The 12,978-nt window shown below is 38.9% G+C and overlaps 1 protein-coding gene across 5 annotated transcripts in view; it reads right to left on the reverse strand.

Moving 5' to 3' along the window:
- Positions 1-12,667, reverse strand: part of TP53BP1 (tumor protein p53 binding protein 1) — a 128,511-nt gene extending 115,844 nt beyond the window's left edge. For 3 of the 5 annotated variants that reach the window (XM_069105871.1, XM_069105870.1, XM_069105869.1), the window contains exons 1-10: positions 12,486-12,667; positions 11,893-12,077; positions 11,573-11,666; positions 11,296-11,371; positions 9,252-9,349; positions 8,551-8,712; positions 7,844-7,922; positions 3,983-4,149; positions 1,150-1,273; positions 385-479 (exon numbers count right to left, since the gene is read on the reverse strand). In XM_069105871.1, the coding sequence (XP_068961972.1) occupies positions 385-479; positions 1,150-1,273; positions 3,983-4,149; positions 7,844-7,922; positions 8,551-8,712; positions 9,252-9,349; positions 11,296-11,371; positions 11,573-11,666; positions 11,893-12,077; positions 12,486-12,492 (1,087 nt within the window). In that variant the 5' untranslated portion in view covers positions 12,493-12,667. The other 2 variants (XM_069105872.1, XM_069105874.1) reach the window with 2 other exon arrangements.
- Positions 12,668-12,978: the final 311 nt, after the last annotated feature.

Raw genomic sequence — 12,978 nt, forward strand, 5'->3', positions numbered from 1 at the left:
ATGTTTTATTCTACTAATGTAGACTACCAGAATGATGGGTGCTAGAAAAGCAAAGAACTGAAGGAAGTACTGCAAGTAGGCCATGTCCTTGATGGATGAATTTATTTTGTACATATTTTTGAATGTACACTTAGTCTCCCTGAAATAAATCAGACTTGAGAACAAGGTATATTTCATTTTTATCTATGTAGTCCCAATGCCTGACAAAGAACCTGGCTTAAAGATCTATTGACTGATGGAATGAATATGAATTAATCTATATAGCCTGAACCAGTCCTCTGACAGCTACAGGGAAATTAAAAACTCTAGCACTAAAAAGGTTTGCATCCCTTCTTCTAATCTAAAACTATTCTGGGATAAAAGTACACAAATAAAAGTTCTCACCTTTTACTTCTTCTTGCTCTGTTGGACTGCTAGGGACAATAAAAGGGGTAGGTTGGAAAGCATCTGGTGAAGGAGCAACAAGATCCGGTGAACTCCTACATATAGAAAGTTAACAGGTTACTTTACTAACAATCACAGTATTTTTTCCTAACACCACAAACACCGAACATGAAGCAAATAACACTAAGAATACTCCAGCATGGTAAGTCTTTCTCATTTCAAACATTTCAGAAAACATAATAAACAAACAGGAATGTAAGCAAGAGAGAGTAAGTGACCTAGACGTAAAGACACTTGACCTGAAAAGCAAAAACTACTGCTAAAATGTCTTAATTTACCAACTAAGAACATGAAATTTTTTTCAAAGAATTGGAAAACATCATGGATGTTTACAAACATTCCTCTTCCTCTCTATGCTACTATGAGGGTGAAAATGAATAAGATTCCCATTCACTATCACTTACAACAACCCTTCTTATTCAGCCTGTGCTATGGAGAAGAGAAGATATGTCTGTGCTTAGTTAAGAACATGGCAACAGGAAATACCTACTTTGGATATATGACTTTCCCTGAGTAAAGGGAGAAGCCTTGTACCATTTTTTTTTCAGCAGGTACAATCTTTGCATTCATACAAACACTTGTGATACCCTCAGATGAGAAGGCAGACCTTAAACGTTTTTTAAGTTTGTAAAAGGATGCTAACCTTTTCTCACCACTGACCCTCATGCATAAGCTTCCCCATCAAAAGAGTTTCCTGCTACTTACGTAGTGGTGCTTTCCTGCATAAGAGAACCCTGGCCAGAGAGATGCAGAAGTTTCAAAGTGGTAGCTGGTGTGGAAGCTAAAGAATATCCATCTTCCACACTTGGAGCAGGGCAATTATCAGAAGCTAGGCCGGAAAAGCAAAGATATCTAGTTAAGTTTCTCAGACAAACACAACTGAAGTTTCAGAAGGCTACTGGTGGTATTCTAAAAAATAGCAATTCTGATATTTAATTTACGTTCCTTGGGGCAGGAATTATTTTAATACCTAAAGCATAATATGATTGTGATAGAGCACTATTATGCTATATGACAAGGGTGATAGTTTCAAACATGACACCTATATGAACTGATGCAGAGTGAAGTGAGAACCAAGAGATTATTGTACACAGTAATATTGAAAGACTTATTCTGATCAATATGGTGATAACAAGAAAATTTTAAAGGACTCACGATAAAAAAAGGCTCTCCACCTCCAGAGAGAAAACTGATGAACTAAGTGCAAATGGAAGTATAGTTTTCTCACTTTCATCATTTTCCATGCTTTTTTTTTTGCACAATATGGCCAATATGGAAATGTTTTACATGATTTCACATATATAACTGATATATCAATGCCTTCTCAGTGAATGAGGGTCGGGGGGGGGGAGAAAAGGAAAGAATTTAGAACTCAAAATTCTAAAAAAAAGAATTAAAAGTACATTTTTTTAAACTTAAGTATAAACACTGCAATACCAACATAACAGAAGACTAGGTATGATATTAAAAACACATATATTAATAAAGCTCTTTTGACAAAGAATCAAAGAGAGGCAACAGGATACATTTTCTCTCATCTCCCACTTGGGGCTTTGGCTTAGGTTAGAGACAGCGGACTAGCTACCTTTGGTCCTATTGTTCCTAGTTGCTTCTGTTCCTGATACACTGTAGCAACAGATGTATAGTAGCTACACACACACTTTGCAAAAACTACCTGAGGCGAGAAGCATACTTAGTCCCATTACAGATGAGAAATTTTAAAGCATTATAATATCCCAGGCGTGAGATCTTTATTAGCAAATGTAAATAAAAGATGCAGCACACCTAATCCTCTTGCACTAAATTCACTGTATCATTCTGAGCAACTGACCCATCTTGCTTCAGTGTTTCGAAAAGGAAGAGACTAACATTTGCCACTAATTACCTCATAGGGCTGTTGCAATGATAAATTAAAGAACAACAAAACATTTTTAGATTGCTACATTACCCTAAAATTATTTATTTGCCTTCAAAGTAACTAAGCCACTTTGTCCAAACAACAAAATGGAGTTTTCAATTGGCAAGCATATGAAGACCCCTCATATAAAAGCTCCAAATTATATTTTAAAAGGTTTGCCAAACTTGGAGTTGAGAATCTCTGGAAAAAAGAATTTCTAAAAGTTATGGAAACAGATATTGAAGAATTTTCAAGTTAAGTATTTTGCAGTGACAAAAACAAGCTGCAAACTCAATGACCAGGCCAAGGCAATCTACTCCCAGTTGGAAGCCATGAATTTGGAGTCAAAGGACCTGGGGTCAAGTCACTTAACATGTCTCAGCTTCAGTTTCATTATCTATATAATAAAGTGGTTGGACTAGATAAAACTTTATGATTCCTTCCACCTCTAAAGTTAGGAACCATATGATCTTTTCTCTTCCAGACCTGAAAATCTGCTGGGACAGTAAACTACAAAGCTTGGCAGTGGTGATATCTACAAAAAAGAACTACAGCCTTTTTCTTCCCCTTTTTTAAGTTAGCAGAGGACCAATGTGAGACATGAAATGACACTAGAAACTTCAGAAACCAAAAACTACATGTAAAAGCAGTACCCTAAATTTTTAGAGAGCTGGCAAGGGCACCAAATTCAGTTCATTCTTGACAAGGTTCTTGCTAATGTAAATGGACAACTACCGTGATTTATAACTATAATCAGTCTTCCACAGCATGGATTTACTCAGAAGAGGCAGATTCACTATTGCTGGTATAGACCCAGGTTCTCAAATGCCCTCTGTTCCATATTTAGGTATAAGGACACATAAAGAATAGTTTTCATATAATCAGAAACTCTCTTCTTATTTCACCTCAGATCACTGAGAAACCACTGAGCTGAAAGTAGTGATTCACTAGGCCAAACACTATGGAATTCAAGACAATTACTGACAGTCCCAGTTCTGATACTTTCTTAAAACTAAACCTCAATTTCCTTCAATGTCAAACACTGTTATGGGGATAATATTAAAACAAGTAGATTGTCTAAATAAGTACTTATATACACACATATATTATGTAGAGAGATATAACACATACACAGTACATCAAGTGCCATAAAAATTAATAGCAATAATTATGTAGAAAGTTCTCAATGTTTAGCTAAGAAAGCATTTTTTTCAGAATGGTTTCTCTTGACTCAAAGCCTCTCTCACAAATATTCCCATTCTAATCTGCAATTCCTTTAAAATCAGTGTTTCTCCCATCTTGAATCAGTATCTCTAATGAAAAGGATGTAGTTATCAGCACAGAAATACTTCTTTGTTTGTATTTCAAGGAAAATAAAAGCAAACACACAAAGGGATCTGTGATTTTGTTCTCATGGACAACTTCCAGTACAGGAAATTCCTCCCCCAACAACTCATCTGTGACTTGGTAGGTAACTCACAGGGAGTTACTTGAGACAGGCAGAGAGGTTAACTGACTTACCCAGGTTCATAGTTATTATATGTCAGTAGAGTTGAGTTCAGGTGTTCAGGACTCCAAACCTAGCACTCCCTTCTCCTCTACCACCCTGCCTCAAAAATAAGGTAAAGGTACTGAGCATACCTGTTCTACTAGTCTGCTCAAACATGTCTTCCTGAGTTGACAAAATCTCAGGCTCAGGTGATTTCTGAACTTGCAATTCACCTTCCAGCAGCTCCTGGGCAGAAAGTTGGATCTTGGCTTCCATATAGGTAAGAGGTATTTGTGGAATAGAAGGCATATTCTCTGACCTGCAAAATTCAGATCAATAAAATATTTCTAAATTTAAATACTTCAACCTTTTATTAAAAAGTCTAAGTAAAAAAAAATTTTAATTCCTGGACATGTAAACAATAGTATTCCCTATAGAGAGTATAGTCCTTCTTAAAGCTGTATTTTCTAAAGCCTCTGCCTGGACCTGGGATTTCACTGGTAAAAGGAGCTTTCAGGGAGGAAACTCCCTCTACCAATGCAGATGGGTAGCTGTTCTGATACCTTATAGTCTTAGAAAGACTCCCTAGGATACTGGGAGTTAAGTGACTTGCCCAGTATGGATATGAGGTAAGATCTGAAGCAAGGTCTTCCTGACACCAAGAATTTTATCCACTTCACCAAGTTGTATTTTAACTACTAGCATACAAGTAGATGAAAATATTAAAAATGCTTCTACAAAGGGCAACATTTCACCTAGAGAAAGTCTCCATCATCTCCATGGCCCTAGTTTCAATACCTTTCATACAAACTCTCATATGACAGCTTGAGGAGGAAATCTTTGTTCAGCTCAGCTGGCTACTGTCACATTTCATATGACAGTTTTGTGTAGTTTTGTGTGGGAGAAAATGTCACTTACCATTACAATTGTTGTTAAAAAGAGATGGCATTAGCACTCCAGATCTATATTACAGTGATAACAATTTGGAATTGTGGTTCCAGAAGTGTCCTGGGTCCTTTTCTCTTCTCTGACTACACTGATAGGGTTCTCTTTTACTCCCACGAGTTCAATCATCATCTATACACTGCTAATCCATTAAGCAAAAATTCTGTCCTAACCATTCTTCTCTACTTCAGCCCTGCACTGCCAAATTGCATGTGGCATACCCCCACCTGCCTTGGCATCCCACTGGCATCTCAAACTCAACATACCAAAACTGAAAGATAATACTTTCCCCTTTAAGCATACCATTTCTCTAAAATTCCCTATTTCTTTTAGGGGTACCACCATCCTTTCAGTTACCCAGTTTCACAACTGTAAATTTCTCCCTCTCCCTCACAACACCAATAATCAATCAGCTGCCAACCCTTACTGAGCCTACCTCCACAAAATCTCTTTCATCTGTTCACTTTCTACCTATTCCTACCACCCCAGTTCAAAAGCCCTCATCACCTATTGCCTGATTTCAACAGCCAACTGAAGACCCAGTTGGTCCCCCTGCTTCTATGTTTCTCTTGTTCAATCCATCCCCTAACTACACAGCTGCTACAATAATCTAAGGCATAGGTCTGATCATGCTACTCCCCTGCTCAAAAACTTTTAGGGGTTCCTTACTGTATCTAGGATAAATACAAACTCTTTAGTTTGGCATTTATAGACTTCCACAGTCTTGTTCAAAGCTACCTTTCCAGATTAATTTCACATTACTCCCCTTTTACAGAAGCTATATTCCTACAAATCTGGCATCTTAGCTGTCCCCTAAAGTTGCTATTCTATCTTCCATCTCTACACACTCACAAGTTGTCACCATGCCTGGAACACATTCCATCTTCACCTCTGCCTCTTAAAATCCTCATGTTCCTCCAAGGCTCATCTCAAGTGCTACCTCCTATGAGATCTTGCATGATCTTTCACAATCCCCTCTAATTTCAGTGTTCTCTCCTTCCTCAAATTACCTTGGCTTTACTTATCTCTTTCCATGTTGTATTCCTCCAGTAAGGTCACTGAAAGCAGGTATTATCTTGCTTTTATTATTTTATCCTAAGGCAGAGCACATGGTAGATATGTAATAATTGCTGAATGGAGTAGAAGTAACTTCTACTTAATCCCAGAAGTGAGTTTCTGTTATAAATGCTGCTATTCATCACTTTTTGTGATAGCTAAGAATTAGAAACAAAGTAGATGTCCACTGATTGGGGAATGACTAAACAAATTGTGGCATATGAATGTAACGGAATACTATGCTCTAAAAAAGGTATGTGATGAATACTGTACAGAGAAACATCAAAAGATCTAAATGAACTGATGCAGAGTGAAGTAAGCAGAGCCAAGAAAACAAAACACAGTAACAACAATGTAAATGGAAAGAACAATGACACCAAAAAATCCAAATATCAAAATTATAAAGATTCAAAAAAAACCCAAACCAAAATTATAAAGAGCAAACAGAATTCAAATGAAGAGATGAGAAGACACTCCCAACTCATCCCTTCATGAAGATGGGAGATCCAGAGGAGTTTTCAAACTTTTTCAACATATCAGTAAGTTATGGGTTGGTTCTCTGGGAGGGGAAGGACTGGAAGGTTACATAGGATAATTATGGTGATGTTAGAAATAAAAAATAGCAATAAAAACTTACTTTTTTAAAAAGTCCTGTTACTAAAGTATCCTCTGGCTCCTCCTTCCTACAGCCACTCATGCTACCTTCTATTGATTCCTTCCCATCTTACCTATCACACATATGCCCAAAGTTCTCCTAAAGCAGGTTCTCTTCCTCTTTCTTCATAGCTTACTGCACTGACTCCTTTATGTTGTGACCACAGGTCTTGCCAGTTTCCAAGGCCTTTAGTTCCCAAACTAACCTACAACAGAACTTGTTAGAATATAACCTTCTAAGCACAGCCCAAAGAAAAATCCCATTATTCCAAAAGCTTTCCTCTACATAAAGCACCTTCTCTCCGGTTCAAGCTCTTACAGGTTTTTGTGCAGTTGATCTCTCACACTCTCACTCTCACACACACTCTCTCTCTCTCTGAAAATATAGGTTTTTAAATGCCCATCCCTCCAACTATCATTATTCCCACTCTTTCCAGGCATATGCAAGCTACTGCTGGTCCAAAGTATAGGTGTTATGGTCCCAACAATCATGGTTGACAGGGCATGGAACATTTCCTAACTCTAATCTTACCTAGTCAAGACTGGAGTCCAAAATTTACCACAGATTTCAGAAAGTGTTTATCCTTGTAGTATGCCCAGAAAATGTCAGTCTAAAGGGAAGCTGAGAATTAAAAGATAACTGGGAGGACCTTGGCATATAGAAAAGGCACGTTTCCATATGCAGCAAAGGTCCAATGCTTCATAATACACCATAGAGTACTGAAAATCTCCCAAAGAGTATAACTGCCTAGGGGTGGCTAGGTGGCATAGTGAGTAAAGCACCGGCCCCCGAGTCAGGAGGACCCGAGTTCGGTACCGGCCTAAGACACTTAACACCCACACAAAAGTAAACTAGCTGTGTAACCTTGGGCAAGTTACTTAACCCCAAATGCCCTCCAAAAGGCAAAAAAAAAAAAAAAAGAGTATACCTGCCTATATGTAGCAATAGTAAGGATGGAAAGAAGTTGGAGACACAGGACATCAAGTCATGCTAGGATCGGCCAACAGTGCTAAAAATCTAATATCAACCCTAAAATCTAAATGGAGTTCCTATACTCTAAAAATGTCTTCATTCCCTGACAGTGTTTTATAAACTAGAGAGTGTTTTAAAAATTACATCAACTTAGAGACTCTAAGTTTGAATTTTTTGTTTTGCATGCAAAATAGCCTTGTAATATGCTAAAAGATACAAGGTGAGGGCCAGTGACAATGCTGTGAATATTAAAAAGTGCTGAAATACTAAAAGTATGAAGAAAACTTTAAAATTTTAAAATTTTTTTCTTGGTGAAATGAAATTACTATATATAAACTCTGTCAGATAAGACTAAAAACCCGTTAGAAATCAAAGTTCCTGTTACCTCTCAGACTCTGTATCCTGTTGGACTGCCACTTGTATATCTTCAATGGACTGATCTTCATGCTTATCCTCTTCAAGTTCTGGGAGTAAATGAATTTATGTTATGGAAAAAAAAAAAAGAGAGAGAAGGGAGATGCTCAGTATGCCAGAAAAAAACAAAAAAGAAAATACAAAGATTTTTCTGGAAAGCAGACTAATTCAAAATGTGCATGGGTATAATAGATAAAAGCCATAAAGATTTGTCCTGACCAATGTCACTTCACAATACCAATAATAACACATTTTAATTGAATCCTACCATAATATTAATAAATCCTGCCATAAGATTATTCAGTTCATTATCAATGTATAATATTTACAGCACTGTTCCTATGGAACCAACTACTCTTAGTAATATTTCGCCCAATATCAAGGTTTTGAAACACCAATTAACAATGTTAATAACGGTATAACATAACAGTATGACTGCATTCCAGTAATGGAACTAATACAACACACTTCAACAGGACTCAATTTGTAAAAGATTAATGCTCTAACACTACCTAGCATGATGCTAGCAATAATTTCAACCTCACCTTAGGCAAAGATAAAACTTGTTTAAAAGGGCAAAAATAGAAAGAATAACCACTGTCAAAGAAAAGAACATCTAATGTGGAGGGAAACACCAGTTTATATAACACAGCCAACCCCCAGGGAACTTGTACATACCAATACTCGCATCTACATTAGAGGGGTTGAGAGGATTAGACTCCTTGGTTACTGGCTGCAGCTGTTGTTCTTTGTCTTCTTCATATGGTATAGTTTGCTCCTCAACATCCTGGCTCTGTGAGAGTTCCAGGGCCCCAAAGCCCAACTGTGATGAACCAGTATCTATAGGACCCAATACCCCCCAAAATCATACATCATCCCAAGATATCTTGCACTCATTATACAAGTGGCCACACTATGCAGACAGGCGACTAGCGAGTCTTTCAGATCATAACCCATTCCAGCCAGACAGATTTTCCTCAACTCAATCAAAATAATTATCTTATATAAAAATCTAAGACAAGACTTATAAGTGGAAAAATGTATTTTATAATACCCTAATCATACCTCTGCTTACCTAACTCCTAGCAACTTATATCTTACAAAGCATGTCCCCCCAAAAATATTCAAAAAGAAAATAATGAAGGAATGAATTAACACTCAATAATAACACTCAACAATAAATGCAATGAGATACTAATTCCTACATGCAGTGTTAGATGGAATATCTATAGACAAAGAGTAAATTTCTTAATCATTACTCCCAAACCAAAGCTAACAAGACATCTGATGAGACATCTAATCTAATCAAAGGGGGAAAACTACAGATTTTTGAAACTCATCTAAGAACTTAATCTACTACCCTGAAAAACTCAGAATACCTTCAGCACCAATAGAATGCGTAGTACAGTCTGCAGGATCTTCTTCCATCTCCTCTTCCTCTGCAGTAGAATCAGCCACTACTGTTATCCCAAGGATGCTGCATGAAATAAACAGTGAAGTGATATAAAATACATCAGAACAAATACTATGCAAAGTATTCTTTGAAATCAGTCTCTATAATTCACCAATGCCCATTAGGCAAACTGGAGAAAATAAAGTCATTTCCCTTCACTGCAACTTTCTGCAGGAAGTCAATACTCAAAAAACAAATGCTGCATGAATCAACAGAAACAGATACTATACAGACACATGAACTAATATTTTCTTAGAAAGACCTTATGAAAACAGAATTGAGAATAAGTATGAATAATATGAATAAAAATCTTGTCTTTCAGGTGGGAAGATTTTGAGATCTATACAGAGAAGGCCTGTATTGGGACAGAATTGAGAATCAGTATGAGCAATGTGAATAAAAATCTTGTCTTTCAGGTGGAAAGATTTTGAGAACTATACACAGAAGGCCTGTATTAGGACAGATGCAGTGAAAAAGTCAATCTGTGAAACAGGAGAAAACTCATGGGGATTTTATTTTAGTGCCAGATCCTAGAATGAATACAGTACAGAACAAGAGTACTATGTGGTGATTCAAGTGACAAAGCTGTAACTTTGTGTGTTAAAAAAGTAATAAAAATTTGGAGAGTTGACATAATCTACACAATACAAAAAAATACCAAATAAAGATTTTCACAAAGGCAGAGAAACATACCTGAAAAATTCTGGAGCAATAAAACATTGAATTAGAAATAAAAATTCAAGCTCAATGATAAAAAAAATTTTGAGCAGAATATTTTGGGGGTTTTTTTTGCTTTTTTTTGGAGGGGGGAAGGCAGGGCAATTGGGGTTGTGACTTGCCCAGGGTCACATGGCTAGTAATTGTTAAGTGTCTGAGGCTGGATTTGAACTCAGGTTCTCTTGACTCCAGAGCTGGTGCTATATTCACGGCTCTACCTAGCCTCATCCCCCTTTTTTTTTTTTTTTACAAATATTTACATTAAAATAAAGTAAAACAAAATTCCATGTTTCCTGATGAAGCTCTTCAAAAATTTTTTAAATACGGTTTTAAAAAGTTGCTTTTTCACTACCTCATAAAATTTCCCAAGTTTTCCACATTTTGAGTGTCCCAGTGATGGTGTAACATATGGTATCATAAAGCTAAAAAAGTAAAGTACTAAAGAAATAGAGTAAAACTATTTTTATTAAAATCCAGTGGAAAAAAATCTGCTTTCACCTACATGCTGATTAGGCCTCTCCTAATTTCTGTTGGAGTCTCTAGAGCCACAGGCCTGTGGAAATTTGTCATCTCTGAGTCTGGTTAATTTTTTTTTAAAAGATGGTTTCATTAGTAAACTTCTTAAATGAGGAAATTCCTTCTACTAAAGCAAGTTGTCACCTTTTCTACACTTTATATTCTTCAAAGAGTTGCCTAGAGTATTAGGAGATCAAGTGAATTTCTGAGGATCACACATCTCATATGTACCAGAGATGAGTCTCAACCCAAGTCTTCCTGATTCCAAGGACAGAACCTCAGCAATAAGATATTAAAAAAAAACAACAACAAGGCTTTGTTTAGAAGCCTTACCACCCTTCCAGAACACAGTCTCTCCAAACCCAGTCACATATCTTGAGTATGTGAAAAAAAATCTAAGAATAGGGAGAATATGTTTCATTTCATAATGAACAGGATGAATTTAGTCATACTTTGAACAGTGTAGATATGAATGGTTACTAGTTCCACAAGAGACAATTGACTTTACTGGTATGGGAAAAACAAAATGCAAATTTCCCTACTCAATTCACCAAAGTCTAAAATGTCACTAAGTTAATTTCTTTGTTCCTGGGCTTAAGGTCTAAGGTAAGGAAAAAATTCAATTCAACTAGCGTTTTTACTATATGCCTACTATATGCAATGAAGGTATAAAAAAATGAAAATAAGAGAGGATAATTTAGAAACTGAACTGAAATAAATATCAAACATCAATGTACCTGCTTTCCCTATTGGGCTGAGGCAAAAGTTCAATGATCTGACTTCTGGTATTTCCTGCGTCCAAAGAAGAAGAATCTATGGATTATAGGGTAAGGAAAAAAAAATTTTTAACTGGGCTGTAGTACAAAGTACCCATAAACCCAAGCAAAATTCTGACTCTAACAAGAACAGCCAGGATAGCTACAGCTAACATACAAGCATATCATTCTAATTTTTAATTCATCTAGCAGCAACAAGATTCAGAAAAATCCAACAAAACAGAACTAACTCCCTCACCTGCAGACTTGTTTTCTTTCAAGTGCTCCACAAATTCATTGTTACTGTCTCCTTTTTCTTCTCCAGTTGTTTGTTCAGGGTCTGCCACAATATCCTAAAAAGCAAATAGATTTCAATATCTCCACCTTCTGGTTCTCAACAATGGACTAAGGAGGCAGGCTGTTGGGCAACATACTCCTACAAACTCCCTGATTTACTATATCCTAACCAAAAGCTGTAACTATCCAATGTACCCATGCTTTCTGGATAGTCAAAAGAATGAAGGAAAAGAAAAAAAAAAATCCTATCCAATCATCCTCAAATAAGGATTTTCAACTCACCGGCCCAGGGCTCTCTTTGTGGGTCTGCAGATTGGGAAGGTGTCTGGATAGCATGCTAAAGTGAGAAGCAGAATCATCTTCTTGAGCCTGGCTTTCAGGCTGGGAGTCTTCGATGATCAGGCAAGGTGTCCCTTGCTGAGAGAATTCCGAATCCACCTGACTCTCAGGAGGGTCCATCTGTTCCCCTAGAATGAATAGGAGAGCCAACGATTGATGTGGAACCCGGTCGTCTAACTCCTCCCGGGGTAGGAGACTCTCGGAGGCTGGGAAGGACAAAAACCCCTCCGGAGCGGATCCTGCCTGTCCGCCTGCCCGCCTTCCTCCAATGTGGAGATGGCATTTTCCCCGGAGCCGCAGGCCCCCTCCTCCCGAACCTCGCAGCCCCCCCCCCCCCCCCCCGCCCCGCCCCCCCGCGACCACCCCGCCGCCCCCACCCCCTTCTCCAGGTCCCTCCAGCCCTTTCGCCGTCACGGCCGCCATGCTTGCCACCCCGCCCCCTTCGGCCAGCCATCCTCCCGGCCTCGCTCCACTCCCGTCCCCGTCTCCGCCGGCAGCCTCTCTCTGTCTCTTTCCTCCTCCTCTCCCGCCAGTACCAGGCATCCCGGCGGGAGGGTGGCCGCGAGGGTCTCAGCACGCTGCCCAGGCCGCGGCTCAGTCCCCCCGCAGGTCGTCGCCGCTGCTACCGCTAATGCCGCCGCCGCCTCTCTACCGAGGCTGCCGCCGCCGCTGCTACTGCCGCCGCCGCCGCCGCCACAACCAGCCCCTCTTCCCGTCGCGCGTCACGCTACAAGCGTCTCCCATTGGCTGGGGGCACCTGTCACTCTGTGCGCACCGCCACTAATAAGCCGACTGGCTCCAGGGCCCCGCCCTCGCGCAAGAAGAGGGAAGACAGCGGCGTGTTACCATGGCAGCATGGAGGTTTCCCCTGGCCCTTTCCCCCCTCTAGTTTTGCCAGAGAATGACAGAGAATCCTTGAACTGAAGGGACCTTGAGAGGTCATGCAATCTATTCCCCTGCCTCAAGCAGGAGCTGCTTTTATCTTTTCCCAAACAGAAGACCCTCTTCCCTGCTTTTCGTTGCTCATTT

Source organism: Petaurus breviceps, unplaced genomic scaffold (genome assembly GCF_028583685.1).
Source record: "Petaurus breviceps papuanus isolate PSGF00001 unplaced genomic scaffold, PetGlider_PUasm1.0 77, whole genome shotgun sequence".
NCBI lineage: Eukaryota > Metazoa > Chordata > Mammalia > Diprotodontia > Petauridae > Petaurus > Petaurus breviceps.